General features: G+C 38.1%; 1 protein-coding gene across 1 annotated transcript; it reads right to left on the bottom strand.

Moving 5' to 3' along the window:
* Positions 1-841: 841 nt before the first annotated feature.
* On the bottom strand, positions 842-14,764 carry LOC139458742 (uncharacterized). The gene is made up of 4 exons (XM_071240155.1): positions 14,752-14,764; positions 10,513-10,882; positions 8,890-8,994; positions 842-1,007 (listed from the first exon to the last, which is right to left on the bottom strand). The coding sequence occupies exons 1-4, from the start codon at positions 14,762-14,764 to the stop codon at positions 842-844; spliced, it is 654 nt and encodes a 217-aa protein (XP_071096256.1).
* Positions 14,765-17,223: the final 2,459 nt, after the last annotated feature.

Below are 17,223 nucleotides of genomic sequence, written 5' to 3'. Positions count from 1 at the left end.
CACTCAAACAATTTTGAAAATAGATATGTGTGTTGTCTTACACCGCACGGCAGTATTCCTGCCAAGTAACATACAAGTTACATACAAATATCAATCTGCACGTGAACGTTCTGTGTTATAACGGCGCACAGGGTTGACACACAACAATCCCTGTTGCCGCTTGTATTCCTGCAATACATAATCGATGATATGTACATGCCGATAAACATTATAACGAAGATCTTACAAACACATATTTACATGTGACCATAATAACACCTATATATGTTAACAACAATGGAGATAGCGTTAAGACCGGCTTAACAGTAAGTATGTACAACGTGACGTTTCACGCATCGTATCACGTCCAGAAATGTTCGGTTCACGTCCAGAAATGTTCGGTTAACATTACCGTCTTTATTCTAATATGCGAATTTGTTCTTGGATGTGGCGTTCACCACGTCAAAAGTTTTCCACAATAAATAATCTTTCCACTGCACGACAATTATAACATCTTCCGAAACTGGTTGTGACGTTGCAATGCCAACCATGGACAATGTTCATATGTCCATATGTCTGTGTGTTCATGTGTCCATACGTCCGGATTTAGCATGTGGCCCTCAGTGTACGACGACTCCGAGGTGGGTTATAGCACTTCTTGATGTACTCATTTTGTACAAATGTTCCAGGTTCATCACAATCATGCAAATAAAAACTGAATCGGCAAAGGGGGCGTTCCAGGAGGTCACACACAGCGTAACATTTGTTTATGATTTGTCTAGGTCACGCACAGCGTAACATTTCATAACGACTCGTCAAGGTCACGCAGGTGAAGTACGATATTTGTGGATGGACGTTGTCTTCAAGGCCTGGCTCTCCCTATGTTCAAACACTCGCAGTGGGAGGGTATCTTGATGGGGACGAAGCTGACGGGGGCGCTGGTGAGGGGCTTCGTGTTGTTGTAGACGAGGATCCAGTGGGCGCGGAGGATCTGCACACACTCCCCCTGCTGACACGTCGTGCCACGCCTACAATGCAGAAAGGTGAAGGTCACGCCATAGTAGTAATGAAATAGGTTTGAGTGTTCCATCTCGTACAGATTCCCGCTTAAAATGCTGCCTGATTCATTCTTTTCAAAACTACTCAGGCATAGATACACACTTCAAACCCAGATTGAGTGAGTGAGTTTGTATTTTTAGCAACATTCCCGCAATATCACACCGGGAGACTCCAGAATGGGATTCATTGTGGGATTCATGTGGGTACTCGATCCCGGCCCTTTGTGGTTACGAACAGTAATCACATGCCCTGTTACCTCAATTAAACCACGAAATATGACTTCCATCTTTAGGGTATAGTTATGCTGCCAAACCGTATATCTAGGGCATTGGTGGTAACACAGAAGTATATTTGAGGGCGTTGACACGGTTGGCAGCGGTACAGAAGAAAACTGTTTCATAACGCGTTGCCTGCTGTTTCATATTCTCGGGATGTGTCTATGTCTGCTAGTTTGTTTTTTGTTGTTGTTTTTTTTGTTTGTTTTTGGTGTGTTTTTTTGTTTTTTGCGGGGGTTTTTTACATCATTTATTCATGTTGATTGTCCACGATTTTACATGTCCCTGTACATTGCCACGTGGACTGGCATATCAGGGTTTACATTTTTATATTTGGGTTTGAGTTGCTTAAACCAATAATACTCATCTAAATATTCAGTACACATGTATTTTTTTCTGCAAGATTAACATTGTTATACTGTAGTACTTTGTATTGTATTTCTAGTTCTCTTTTAAATATTCTAAAAAGGCAATCGGTTTCAGTTACTTTACATCTGTACACAATATACTTTGCTTGCAGTAGTAAATAATTCATCAAAGTACACTCCTCTGTGCCTCCTTCTATACCATACAAAACAATATCTTTGTAATTATCATAAATCTGATTATGTACATTAACCTTCGCCCACTTAAAGAATTCTATCCAAAAGGGTAGTACATTTAAACAGTAAAACATATAATGTCTAACAGTATCTATACTACCACAATGTTCACATACATTACTTTCTTTAATGTTAATTCTATTTAAATACTGATTACAAGGAATGATTGAGTGTAGAATTTTGAATTGCAGTTGCTTATACCTGTTTCCAATTCTCATGTCCTTTAAAATTTTCCATTTAAAAACATCTTCATTAGCAACTTGGAACACATTATAGATTGTATTATACCCAAATTTACTTTTACAAGGTGTGTCAGCAAGTCTGATTCCTTTAACTTCAGGATGTGGACCCGCGTTTTGGAAACTAAACATGTTCTGCCCTATTGCCTTCCTAATAGCATTGATATACCTACTATATTTTCTTGGTGTTATGTCAATTCCATATTTCCTAGCAATTGTTTCGCGTTGAAAGAAATCCCCATTCTTTTTAAGTAATTGCCTTATATAAATAATGCCCGCATCTTTCCATTTCGCATCAAATATACTTTTTCGATTGATTAAGATATTTTTGTTATTCCAAATTATTTCATTATAGATGTCATCTTCTCTTTTTGCAAGAAAGGTCTTCCACAAGGATAAAATTTCTTTATAGAATAATGGGATTTTTAATTTTAATTTGGACACTTGGAAGTTACAGTTAAGTAAGAATTCAAGCGAACCAATGCTTTTAAAATAATGTGCAATAGGAACTGTCCAGATCTTTTTAGAGAAATACCTTGGCCAAACTAGTTTTAACGCTGCGTTAAAGGTACCAAAATCTAGAGCGTTAATGCCACCTTCCTCTTGTTTTTGGATTAACCGATTTCTTGATACTTTTTCTGACTTGCTGTTCCAAATAAAGGTAAACAGTTCTCTATTGATTATTTTGATTATTTTTGGTGAAAAGGAAACACAACTTGCTTGATGGACTAACCTAGAAATTCCTTCAGATTTGCTTAAAAGACAACGTCCATATATTGTTAAATTTCTACTTTTCCAGATGTTAAAACGTCTTTTAATATTTTCTAAAGGTCTTTCAATATTTTCCTCGTGACACACCGTATCATTTACATCTATCATTATGCCAAGAAATTTATATCTAGAAATTTTCTTTTTTCCAAAAGGAGGAATAAAATTGTCTTTTCTAAGTGACATTACGACTGAATTATCTAAATTCAGTTTTAAGCCGCTGTAGGCACTTTGAATTAAATAAAATTTCACGGTTTTCTTAACCGATTTTTTATCTCGCAGAATGGGAGATTTGCTTAAATGACAACGTCCATATATTGTTAAATTTCTACTTTTCCAGATGTTAAAACGTCTTTTAATATTTTCTAAAGGTCTTTCAATATTTTCCTCGTGACACACCGTATTATTTACATCTATCATTATGCCAAGAAATTTATATCTAGTAATTTTCTTTTTGCCAAAAGGAGGAATACAATTGTCTTTTCTAAGTGACATTACGACTGATTTATCTAAATTCAGTTTTAAGCCGCTGTAGGCACTTTGAATTAAATAAAATTTCACGGTTTTCTTGACCGATTTTTTATCTCGCAGAATGGGAGCCGAATCATCTGCATAATATATTCCTTTTATTTCTTTTTCTCCAAATTTTAGGCCGTTAATGTTTTGATCTTTTCGAAAATTTGTATTTATTAACTCTGCACAGATAAAAAAAATATAAGGACTTAGGGGACATCCCTGTCTGGTACCCCTGAGGTTTCCAAACCAACCTGTTGTCTGACCACCATTTAATACACATGATGAAATATCAGTATAACACAAATTCACTAAATTAATAAATTCATCTGGAAAACAAAATTTCTTTATCTATGAAATTAAATTCGACCGAATCAAAGGCTTTTTCAATATCCAAAAATAAAATATAACCTTCTTCTTCATAAATTGCGATAATGTCAAGTAATAACCTTATGTTTTCATGAATACTTCGCCCTTTTATAAAACCAGTTTGAGATCTATGAATAATCCCTTCTAGTATAGTCTTAATTCTGTTTGCCAGAACTTTGGCAAAAATCTTGTAGTCAACATTAAGTAATGTAATTGGGCGTCAATTCTTTAATAGCTTTAAATCCTTTCCAGGTTTTTCAATTAATGTAATAATGCCTCTTCTTTGTGATATGCTTAATTTATTTTCATCAATAGAACAATCTAGTGATGCTTTGAATAATGTTTTCAATTCTGGCCAAAAACATTTGAAAAATTAACTTGTTAAACCATCACATCCTGGAGTCTTGTTTGGTTTCATCTGTTTCAAGGCAGTAAACAATTCATCTTCATCAATATCTGCCATAAATCTATTTCTATCCAAATCATCAATCTGAGGAACATTCTGATTATAATATGTCAAAATTTCTTCGCATGTCTTATAAGTCTTGTTTGAATGTAATGTTGAATAATAATTTTTTATTTCTGTAAGTATTTCTTCTTTATTTTCAATCCTTTGACTATTTGAATCAACTAATTGTTTAATATCGTTTTTGTTTTGTCTCTCTCTTTCCAAATTATAAAAATATTTATTGCTTCTTTCTCCCTTTTCTGCCCATTTAGCTCGGGATCTTATAAAGGCACCCGCCGCTTTTCGTTCATAAATACACACTAATTCTAGCTTACAATTTTCATATTCTTGTAGGAGATTGTTATCATTAACATCTAATAACTGATTATCTAGTATTGCTAATTTCTTTATTATCTCTCTTTCTCTTTGGTTTTGACGTTGTTGCTTATTCTTAGCATAATCAATAGTTAGTGTCATAATATTGAACTTGATCCAATCCCACTGCATACTTTGTTCTACAGTTTCTGGTTTGACATTTTGCAAAAAGTCTTTTATTTAATCTACAAATACCTTATCCTCTAGAAGTAAATTATTAAATTTCCAAAAATGTGGTTTCATTATGTCTGCTAGTTCATATTCAGGGGATGTGTCTATGTCTGTTGGTTCATATTCCCGGGATGTGTCTATGTCTGCTAGTTCATATTCACGGGATGTGTCTATGTCTGCTTGTTCATATTCACGGGATGTGTTTATGTCTGTTGGTTCATATTCACGGGATGTGTCTATGTCTGTTGGTTCATATTCCCGGGTTGTGTCTATGTCTGCTGGTTCATATTCCCGGGATGTGTCTATGTCTGCTGGTTCATATTTACGGAATGTGTCTATGTCTGCTAGTTCATATTCCCAGGATGTGTCTGTGTCTGTTGGTTCATATTCCCGGGATGTGTCTATGTCTGCTGGTTCATATTCCCGGGATGTGTCTATGTCTGCTAGTTCATATTCACGGGTTGTGTCTATGTATGCTGGTTCATATTCCCGGGATGTGTATATGTATGCTGGTTCATATTCCCGGGATGTGTCTATGTCTGCTGGTTCATATTCCCGGGATGTGTCTATGTATGCTGGTTCATATTCCCGGAATGTATCTATGTCTGCTGGTTCATATTCCCGGGATGTGTCTATGTTTGCTGGTTCATATTCCCAGGATGTGTCTATGTCTGCTAGTTCGTATTCCCAGGATGTGTCTGTGTCTGCTAGTTCATCTTTACGGGATGTGTCTATGTCTGCTAGTTCATATTCCCGGGATGTGTCTATGTCTGCTAGTTCATATTCACGGGATGTGTCTATGTCTGCTAGTTCATATTCACGTGATGTGTCTATGTCTGCTAGTTCATATTCACGTGATGTGTCTATGTCTGCTAGTTCATATTCCCGGGATGTGTCTATGTTTGCTGGTTCATATTCCCGGGATGTGTCTATGTCTGCTAGTTCGTATTCAAGGGTTGTGTCTATGTCTGCTAGTTGATATTCAGGGTTTGTCTCTATGTCTGCTAGTTCATATTCCATTCATATCATCGGTACAATGACTGTTTATCCATTGTACAACGTTTAATCATGTCAAGCTGTTAACTGTGTCTGTGACAGGTCTAAACTTGTTCATGCATTTATTTATGAACCCCAAAAGTAAACGTTTGTACATGTCTACAACGCAGTATTATTATTCCTTCAAGTGTTTAATTATGGAACATGAGCTGTCGCCACTGGCCACACAGACAATTAGCTTCCAGTATAACAGATGAGACATGGATGAACACACACGGGGTCCACTCCGACCGGCACTGCACACTTTGCACTGGATTATCAAATTCACAACAATTTGAGGATGTTTTGCCAATTCCTAAACTAATTTTGCACTACAAATTGCCTTCAGTACGAGATGTATCTTGATTCATATATGCTATAGATATTGTGTATATCAAACGCTATTATTCCGTTAGATGACCATGGGTGCCAAGGGATGGTGGTATCATTTCGTGTTCGTGTAAGTGTTTTGTAAGTGTAATAGATGAAATCGCTACTCTTTCCGGTATGGTGATTGCTAATGGAGAGATAACATGTCTTGAAATGTACCGTAATTCCTTTATTGTCTGAAGGCATGGCTTTGACAGAAGAGCACACACACATGCAATAAGGGCTGGGCTACTTATAAGAGGCGGAGGTCTCTGGTGTGGCCCGTGTCTAAAGGTAGATGTAAGCCAGCCAGTCCAGTGCGGTAACATATCAAAAGTACAATGAACACTGTGAAAGAAGGTTTGATTCTGGGGATGTTGTGCTCCTACACCATGCTTCCTTGAGGTAGGTCAACATAAGAAATAGGATCAAATGGATCCAGGTGCGGTTGTTTTCGTTAATGGCTAATCCTCTTATCAAATGTCGACTGGTTGACTCTGAGTGTAAAGTGTAAAGTGCCAATCAGACAAGTTGGAAGGCTTTGAGCCAAAAGGGGCTAAAATGCACTTTGGCTCTTTTTGCACATAGTTGCATAAATAACATATATGTGTTCTTGTCTACATGTAGAAATAATATTGTATGTTTTCACTGATAGGTTGCTGTTATATAGCTACTGAATATTCTGCAAAAGGGCCAAAGTCAAGTTCCAAAAGGGCCAAAGTCACTTTGCTAGATTTAGGCTCTTTTAGCTCTCATTTCCGTGTGTGGTTGAGGCTGGTTGTTCAAGAGATTTTGAGGGTTAGAAATTATTAGTTTTTTTCAACTATTTCAACAAAGTTGGCATTTGTTTAAATCATTTAAAATACCTTCAATAGTATGTATTTGTACTTTCAGGAGTAGTTGCTCAATCGCACATGTTAAATCCCATGCAAATGTCTGACATTGGTCCTTTCCGCCCTTCCATAAATTAAAAACGTAAGTTTATTTCCTTTTTTGAATGTTTTTATAACAACATTGATAAGTCGGCTGTCAGAATGTGTTAAGTTTAGGAATTTATCGGTAAATAAGAACTGCTCATTAGCATGCATATGGTTATGGTTTTCATGACTTTTCTCCAAACTGACTCCACCTAACACTGGGCGAATGTCTCGAAGCTCTTCCGTTACGTCATCATATAAACATGTACGTGACCATCGAACTGCTTCATGTAGAGATATGGGAGAAGACACCAACTGTACCAGTGTGTCAGTGTGACATTCAATGTTTATCTTCTAGCTGCCAGAGACCCTAAGCCATCTTAGAAATATCCGTGTACTTATTGTTTAAATCTTTCGTGTTTCTTTGAAATGTCTTTGTCCGTTGCAATTCCCTATCTTGTACTATATGTTCCCGTGGTTTCTAAGCTGAACAATTGACTTGCATTTGATTGTGTTTGTGACGAGTGCACATGGGGGGAAACAATACACTCACCTTTTCGCCAATACCCGGTATCATCACTATTTGATAGTGATTTATCAACACATGCCGTTATAGAGTCGGAATCTTACAATCAACTTTTTCTAATGATTTATGAAATATTTTTATCGGTTTTATTGAAAATGTTATGCAGTACACAAAAATAAATTCAATGTCTTTATTAATGTCTTTTCGTTCCAAAGTACTCTCAAGTATATGCTCTTCAAAAAAAGAAACCCAATACGGATATTTTGTACCAGAAGAGCAAGAGGTGAAAAATGAAAAGGTTTAATGTGTTTATAGTGTCAGTGACAAATTTCCCGGACCAAAATGATCACAACAAGGACATGCAAACCATTAGTCGGGTACGATTCGGAAAGACGCACCCAGTGCATAAACAATTGAGCTGGAGCTTCACGTACTGCACGTGCAGCAGCACTATGAACGGTATTCAAGTGCAAGGTTTTTGATTACCTGGCATCTGCGTCAATCGAACACTGGCAGTTCAACAAGATGCCAGACGTACAAAGAAACAACGTCATAGGCCGCTTGCAGGCAGGGGAATCCCGAGCAACTTTCGAGGGGATGGAAAGTCGGGGAGAACGTTACGCCGGAAACTGCGTACAGGAAGTGAACAGGTCCTACCAGACTACCTCCCAATTTCAGCCAACGGCAACGGTGTATTCCAGCAATACAACGCTCGACCGCATAGAGCACGGGTCACAAGAGCCTGTCTGCACATGAACAACGTTGATGTTCTCCCCTGGAACTCCAGATCCCCGGATTTGAACCCGACAGATGGGATGAATTGGATAGACGGCTACGCCGACGTCAACCACAAACCCAGACGTTGTAGCAGTTGGCTTTTGCGTTGCAGGCCGAGGGGGCTACCATTCCCCAGGATGTGATTTGCATACACGTCTCTTCCATGGGCAGGAGATGTCAGGCCGCTCTCGATTCCAACGGGGAACATACGCGTTACTGATGGTAGCTGACCTTCACCTTGGACTTTTCCTATGTACCGATAACTGAATTGACTCTCCACAACATTTTGTACTGTTCTACGTATTAAATGTATTTTCCTACCTCACACAAATCTGGCTTTGCGTTTCTTTTTTTCAAGAGTATATATTTCGAAAAAGTTATTATCTTGCAGGCCACTAAACGCCCCACAGGTGACAAAATAATAATAAAGACAATGTTCACACCAAATAGACTATCACGTGACTCACTGGCATCTTCCAACGGGGATAAACTGGTACTCTTGCTTCAGATGCACCACCGTGTACTTCCGCCCCCCGAACTCCGTGTTGTTGGGGGCCCAGTGGCCAAACTCACTGAAAACACCATCAGTATTTACCATCAGTATTTACCATCAGTATTTACCATCAGTACACCGGGGAGACTAAAATTTGGGCTTTCTCCCGAACCCTTATAAATCTATTCACATTGATTGCATTTCTTTATCTGTATCATCATCAAGTGACGCTGATATTCTAAGGGACGCAACTCTGAACAATGAGATATCGGAATAGCATTGACAGCACACCCTTGACGGCAGTCTTAGCACGTTAAGCCCCTCGGCGTAGAAATACTCCATCTCTTACACAATAATGAATGTACATATAGATATCAAATATCAACATACAAAATTGACAGCGTTCAGGCATTTAACGTTTGAGACCAGTCCTGCCTGTCTCCTTCTCGTAATAACGATGACGCTCGAGGGTCAGTTGGAAAACATAGGGTACAGATGAAGTCGAGCCATGCGTATTATGTAGGTTAAAGTATTTAGAAGTTGGGAGAACATGATTACATTTTTATGGAGAGCAACTTCTTGTTTTTCTTTGTACGACATTATTCACCCGATGAAGGATCAAGAAGGAGCTCTGGAACGTTGTGCAAAGAATAAATAGAAGTTGCTATCCATAAAAAAAGTGTCATATATTTATGGAAGATATATCTTGTGGAAATCAATGCGAGATATGTGGGGTACAGATGAATCAAATGGAGATAAATACGACATGTGTAGTAATATTTTTAATTCATCAATGAACCCACCAGCACTATTAAATGTTTCGTATAAATATTTGTAGAAAATGGTTCAAATATCTTACGCTCAATGTTTGTTAAAAGCACATGACACGAAGGTAGTAAACATGCATCAAACAGAAACCGTTATGTGAGATTAATCACAATTCAGTCACTACATACAGACACATTAACGAACATGGTATGTTTTAGCAGAGATATCAGCATCACAAATACAGAGATACCAACTTCACGAATACACACAACCGTATACATTACTAAGCATTCATATTCACAGCAGAGAAACCCATTTTAGCAAATTAAAATGATAATTATAATCTTAATTATATTCTATGGTAGGCGATCAGTCATGTCGATGTTATAAAGCGTCCCTTAACCATCAACATATACTGAATGTACACGCATGACGTCATTAACATACACTGAGAGTTCCAACATGACGTCATCAACATATATTGAATGTAATCACATGACGTCATCAACATACACTGAGAGTTCCCATATGACGTCATCACCATAATTAAGTGTACACACATGACGTCATCAATATATACTGAGTAAACCAGCATGACGTCATCAACAGATACTGAGTGTACCCACATGACGTCATCAACATACACTGAATGTACTCACATGACGTCATCAAAATACACTGAAAGTTCCCATATTGACGTCATCAACATATACTGACTGTACCCACATGACGTCATCAACATATACTTAGTGTACACACATGAATAGTGTACACGTCATCAATATATACTGAATATGCATACACACATTGTACAAACTGACATACTTACGTTTCACAGCAACCGTACTGATGTGGATTTGGGTTTCCGGGGTTTCCTGGATTTCCTGGCACGCCGGTGTTACTTGGATTTCCTGGGTTTCCTGGGTTACCGGTATTATTTTGAGATCCTGGGTTATCTGGATTGCCAGGGTCTTTTGTCTTGTTCGGATTTACAGGATTTGCTTGCGTAGAGTCATAGAAGGCTACAGGGGGCTCCCGGCTGAACAGCCCCGAGTAATATTCAGATATCCACTTTTCTAAGGGCGTTGTTCTTCTTATGCATCGTCTGCATTCAGCACTACACGTCCACCATTGGTAATGATTTCCTTCGATTTCCACTGGTATATTAAGAAGGATCAATGTCCAGCTGATAAGGTTAGCTGAAAAGCCCAACAATTCATTTCACAAACGATAAAATAATGAGGAATACGAATCTGACGAACTGTGAATGCAAACATAAAAAAATATCATTTTCAGATCACACGATGTCCATATCCATGGTTCGGGTATTTCAGCTGACATTGTAGCTAACGGTAGGGTAGGGCATGCTTACGAACACCTGGTGTCATCACTGATTTTAAGTGTTTCATTCCTATAATTTTCATCACTAATTTGGCTTTCACGCCCAATGGAATACGTTTCGGTGAGAAATGGAGACTGGTTACTCCCTGCTGTTGACGTTGTATATTAAACAAAGAGAAGCGGAAATTGTTGTCAGAACCAAGGCTTATGGTAGTGTTCTTCTAAGCTTGGGCCATCGTGACTCATGAACGCAGTTAGTTTTATTTAATTTTCATTGTTATACAGATATATTTTTATATGAAGCCTAATAAATCATCTGCAAGTGTTATATATGAAAACAACTTATTAATTTCTTTAAAAAATGGAAAGACGTCATAGCTGGTTTTGATAGACCTATACCCAACCGCACCCGCACCCGCACCCGCACCCGCACCGCACCGCACCCCCACCATAATGTCTAGACAAACCAGAATATGTACATAATGTCTAGACAAACCAGAATATGTACATGTCGTCTAGACAAACCAGAAAATGTACATAGTGTCTAGACAAACCAGAATATGTACCTAGTGTCTAGACAATCCAGAATATGTACATAGTGTCTAGACAAACCAGAAAATATACATAGTCTCTAGACAAACCAGATTATGTATATAGCGTCTAGACAAACCAGAAAATGTACATAATGTCTATAAAACCAGAATATGTACATATCGTCCAGACAAACCAGAATATGTACATAGTGTCTAGACAAACCAAAAAATGTACATAATGTCTCCAAAAGGACATCTATCCATTTTCCATTCTTGCGGTTCGTGCACACGTGTCAATCTAGGAAGGTCGTGGTTCCAACACTACCATCTACTGGGACATGTAACATTGTATCTGTTACGACGAATAACACCCAACACACTAGACATATATCTGTTGATCTGATACAGGTTACTCGATTCCGAGAGTGATCGCTTTGAAGACATTGTTACTGATGTTCATTTCCTCTTTACTTCATAGTTACGACATTTCATCTTAATGTTTATAAGAATTGATTGATTAATTACATAGAAATATACACTAAAAACACTATTGGTTATTTTGTAACATATACAAAGATCATGATTACATGTCCTATTGCATTTCGAATACTCTTCAATCCCAAATGCTCACTTCACTACGCATTGCACTTTTCGGGTTTCAGATGTCCACTATTGCTTGATCGGAAATCGATACACATGTTTATGCTAGTTACAAATACCTCTGTCAGGAGGTTAAACTGTCTGTAAACACTACAATAACGTATCAGTAGTTGTTTGACTCTAACACAAAGTACAGCTGTACACTTCAGCCTGCCAGTGTCTTCCAGTACGCACGTCTCCCTGCAGCTGATATCCTCTGGTGGAGTGTTTATATTCCGACAGTTGTCACGCGAGGGAATGTTTACGTCAATCATAATGCGTATAATACAATTTCATTGGAATAAATTTAACAAACGTACTGTCATGATAAGAATGACATATGTGCGAATAATATTCATATATTCCTTCGGGATTATCGAGAAGTGAGAAGTAATATTAATAAAAATAAATTAAGCTTTGGGTGAGTTTTATACATGACTATGTGGTCTTTTAATTTGATGAAATCCTTGCCATTTTATTACCAATACTAAACATGTATGTCACTGAGAAGCTATTGTAATAACTAACGAACGTTCTTTTCTTTATGTTGATAGCCTGAAGATATGTCAATGTCGTCTTTATCTTCATCATCTATGAAAACACCTTCCTAGCAAGTGATATCTTTTATATGTTAAGAAGGAATATGTAAGAAGGAATTGTATTCCAATACTCCCACCAGATGGCAAACATATGACTAGAAATGCATGTTATAATGATTAGATTCCGTAATTGATAGTTCGATATTATTGTATATCAAAGAGCGATTATTGATACTAATGGATTTGTCTGTCATTGTTGTTAAAACAGAACCCCAGTTTATAAATATTGTGAATGATAAAGGTTTACATAAAATAAACTAACATACTATTATAGTACATCTACCTTCACAGTACATTTACCTTCATAGTGCATGTCCACATTCATAGGAAACGTCTACCTTCATAGTGCATGTCTACCTTCATGGTCCATGTCTACCTTCATAGTACATCTACCTTCATAGTGCATGTCCACATTCATATGAAACGTCTACCTTCATAGTGCATGTCTACCTTTATGGTCCATGTCTACCTTCATAGTACATCTACCTTCATAGTGCATGTCCACATTCATATGAAACGTCTACCTTCATAGTCCATGTCTACCTTCATAGTACATCTACCTTCATAGTACATCTACCTTCATAGTACATCTACCTTCATAGTGCATGTCCACCTTCATAGTGCATGTCTACATTCATAGTACATCTACCTTCATAGTGCATGTCCACATTCATAGGAAACGTCTACCTTCATAGTGCATGTCTACCTTCATGGTCCATGTCTACCTTCATAGTACATCTACCTTCATAGTACATCTACCTTCATAGTGCATGTCCACCTTCATAGTGCATGTCTACATTCATAGTACATCTACCTTCATAGTGCATGTCTACATTCACAGTACATCTACCTTCACAGTACATCTACTTTCATAGTACATCTACCTTCATAGTACATGTCTACCTTCATAGTGCATGTCTACCTTCATAGTACATCTACCTTCACAGTACATCTACCTTCACAGTACATCTACCTTCATAGTGCATGTCCACCTTCATAGTGCATGTCTACCTTCATAGTACATCTACCTTCACAGTACATCTACCTTCACAGTACATCTACCTTCATAGTGCATGTCCACCTTCATAGTGCTGTCTACATCCATAGTAACATGTCTACCCCCACAGTAACATGTCTACATTCATAGTACATGTCTACCTTCATAGTACATGTGTACCTTCATAGTAACATGTCTACCTTCACAGTAACATGTGTACCTTCATAGTACATGTCTACCTTCATATTGTAGGCCACATTATTATTGCGCACTTCAGACAAGCATGTGTCCAGCACGTCAATATGTAAGATGGATACCCCAGTACATCATTTTGAAATGCCAAACTTTAATACCTTCAGATGAATATGTTTTCGTTTTAATACATACTTTTACATTATGTACAACTCTTCAAATGTCTCAGGTGATATTTTCTTTCTGTTGGGACACAATAAACTAATTGTATCAACATATATTCCCTATAGTTTTAATATGATAAGAATACGATATAACGAGAACATACAACAGATTGCAAAGTGTACTGATTAATTGGTTACCTTTACAGTTCATGATGACAGGCCAAACAGAGCCGACATGTCTTACAAAATCACCTTTACATGGGAGCACAAAACATTTAACTTGTAATTAGAATGATCACCTATTTTAATTATATAAAACTGGTGCTCTTAATATCACTCACTTGGTGAAGAAAGGATAGTCATTAACATACTGTAGCACTTAGGGATATTTAATAAAACTAACAGTCTTTTAAATAAATATTATTTAAAGAAAGTTTTGCAACTGCCAAACACAACTATCAATGTTGACTGACATCACTTAACGAAGCACACCTGGAGTACTGCTTTTAATGTTTCACTGCTCTGAATAGGGTAATGCAGGCAATACCCGAGCACATGGCATCACAACCCGCTTCCTCTGTGTTTCAACAAATCTGTACTTACCTCTCAGATTCATGGTCCTACTCCTGTCCCTGCTTTGATACAGATGGTCGACACTACTGTTTTAAATGTCTCTACACACCAGCTTGCTTCCCGGAACCATCGTGGAAACCAATCGGTCGTAACTGGGAGATATAATGAGCAATTACGTAAGTGAGTAAACCAGTCTTAACTCCCACCTTCCGCATGCCACCTAACCTTGTGAGGCAGCAGCACCAATTCGCCAGCTTTATGACAACCACTGAACGTGTAAAAACTAGGGTGTTCTATGATTAGTTAACAGATACCTTTCAATCATTGGAAGCTGTGCTGTCATGCTTGCCTGTCATAGCCGCTGCGCCTGAGCATATAGTGGCGGTAGACAGGGTGCCTCTCTGGGAGCCATCCTTTTAGTTCATTACCATCGCCTGAGGGGTGAGAGGAGACGAGAGTGTCATACACGCCCCGGGACAACTGGCTTCACCTCCACACCACACTATGCCATGTAGGAAACGTAAAAATCAACAAACGTGGACAGTTTTTCTCTCAAACGATGACATAGACCAAGCAGGGTAATCCCCGTTTCCGACGCCCTTCGCAGTGCAACTGTCAGTGTGTGGTTCATTCTCTAGCAGAGATTGTGACAACTTTGTAGTTCTAAACACAATCCTAACTTATGTTTCCAATGTGCACGGATTTCACATGGACCAGTATTCGGGAATGCAAGCTATGCTACTTTTCTCCTGTATTTGTTTACTCATATGACCTTGTACTCTAACGGTATAACAACAATAATGTGTCGGCGTCGGTGTGTGTTCATAACAGGCTGCTTACACAATTAAAGTAATTATCAAACTCAATTATATTTGAATAGTGTTTCCAAGCCACAACACCGCACACAATGTTACATATATACAGGGTGGTCCCTCACACAATGTTACATATATACAGTGTGGCCCCTCACACAATGTTACATATATACGGTGTGGCCCCTCACACAATGTTACAAATATACATTGTTGTCCCTCACACAATGTTACATATATACAGTGTGGCCCCTCACACAATGTTACAAATATACGGTGTGGTCCCTCACACAATGTTACAAATATACGGTCTGGCCCCTCACACAATGTTACATATAGACATTGTTGTCCCTCACACAATGTTACACTTATACAGTGTGGTCCCTCAAACATTGTAACATATATACAGTGTGGTCCCTCACACAATGTTACATATATACAGTGTGGTCCCTCACACAATGTAACATATATACAGTGTGGTCCCTCACACAATGTTACACTTATAAAGTGGTCCCTCACACAATGTTACATATATACAGTGTAGCCCCTCACACAATGTTATATGTATACAGTGTGGCCCCTCACACAATGTTACATATATACGGTGTGGCCCCTCACACAATGTTACAAATATACATTGCTGTCCCTCACACAATGTTACATATATACGGTGTGGTCCCTCACACAATGTTACATATATACAGTGTGGCCCCTCACACAATGTTACATATATACGGTGTGGTCCCTCACACAATGTTACATATATACAGTGTGGCCCCTCACACAATGTTACATATATACAGTGTGGCCCTTCACACAATGTTACAAATATACATTGTTGTCCCTCACACAATGTTACATATATACAGTGTGGCCCCTCACACAATGTTACAAATATACGGTGTGGTCCCTCACACAATGTTACAAATATACGGTGTGGCCCCTCACACAATGTTACATATAGACATTGTTGTCCCTCACACAATGTTACACTTATACAGTGTGGTCCCTCACACAATGTTACATATATACTGTGTGGTCCCTCACACAATGTTACACTTATACAGTGTGGTCCCTCACACAATGTTACATATATACTGTGTGGTCCCTCACACAATGTTACACTTATACAGTGTGGTCCCTCAAACAATGATACATGTATACAGTGTGGTCCCTCAAACAATGATACATATATACAGTGTGGTCCCTCACACAATGTTACACTTATATAGTGTGGTCCCTCACACAATGTTACACTTATACAGTGTATTTTCTCACACAGCGTTACATATATACAATGTAGTTTTTCACACACTGTTACGTATATACAATGTAGTCGCTTAAACAATGTTACACTTATACTGCATTGTCCCTCTCAAACAATGTTTAAATTATACTGCGGAGTCCCTCACACGATGTTACATTTATACCATGTAGTCTCTGACATAATGTTACATATACTGCGTCGTCCCTCACACAATATCACACCTTTACAGTGTATGTTCATCACACAATGCTACACTTATACGCTGTAGTCCCATACAAAATGTAAAATATATACAGTGTAGTCTCTCACACAATGTTACATGTAAACACTGTATACCCTCGCAAAATGTAACATATATACAGTGTATGTCCCTCACACAATGCTACACGTATGCAATGTAGTTTCTCACACAATGTTAAACAT

This window comes from Haliotis cracherodii, unplaced genomic scaffold (genome assembly GCF_022045235.1).
Source record: "Haliotis cracherodii isolate W230 unplaced genomic scaffold, xgHalCrac1.p SCAF_1, whole genome shotgun sequence".
Classification (NCBI taxonomy): Eukaryota; Metazoa; Mollusca; class Gastropoda; order Lepetellida; family Haliotidae; genus Haliotis; species Haliotis cracherodii.
Note: the sequence above shows the minus strand (reverse complement) of the source record. Positions and strands in the feature narration are given on the sequence as shown.

Bases quoted from the DNA above. Each gene is read 5' to 3' on its own strand.
- LOC139458742 (XM_071240155.1), bottom strand. The intron at 8,995-10,512 runs GTAAGTATGTCA...TGGTGTTTTCAG, and splicing joins CAGTACGGTTGCTGTGAAAC to TGAGTTTGGCCACTGGGCCC. The intron at 1,008-8,889 runs GTGAGTCACGTG...TCTGCATTGTAG, and splicing joins ATCCCCGTTGGAAGATGCCA to GCGTGGCACGACGTGTCAGC.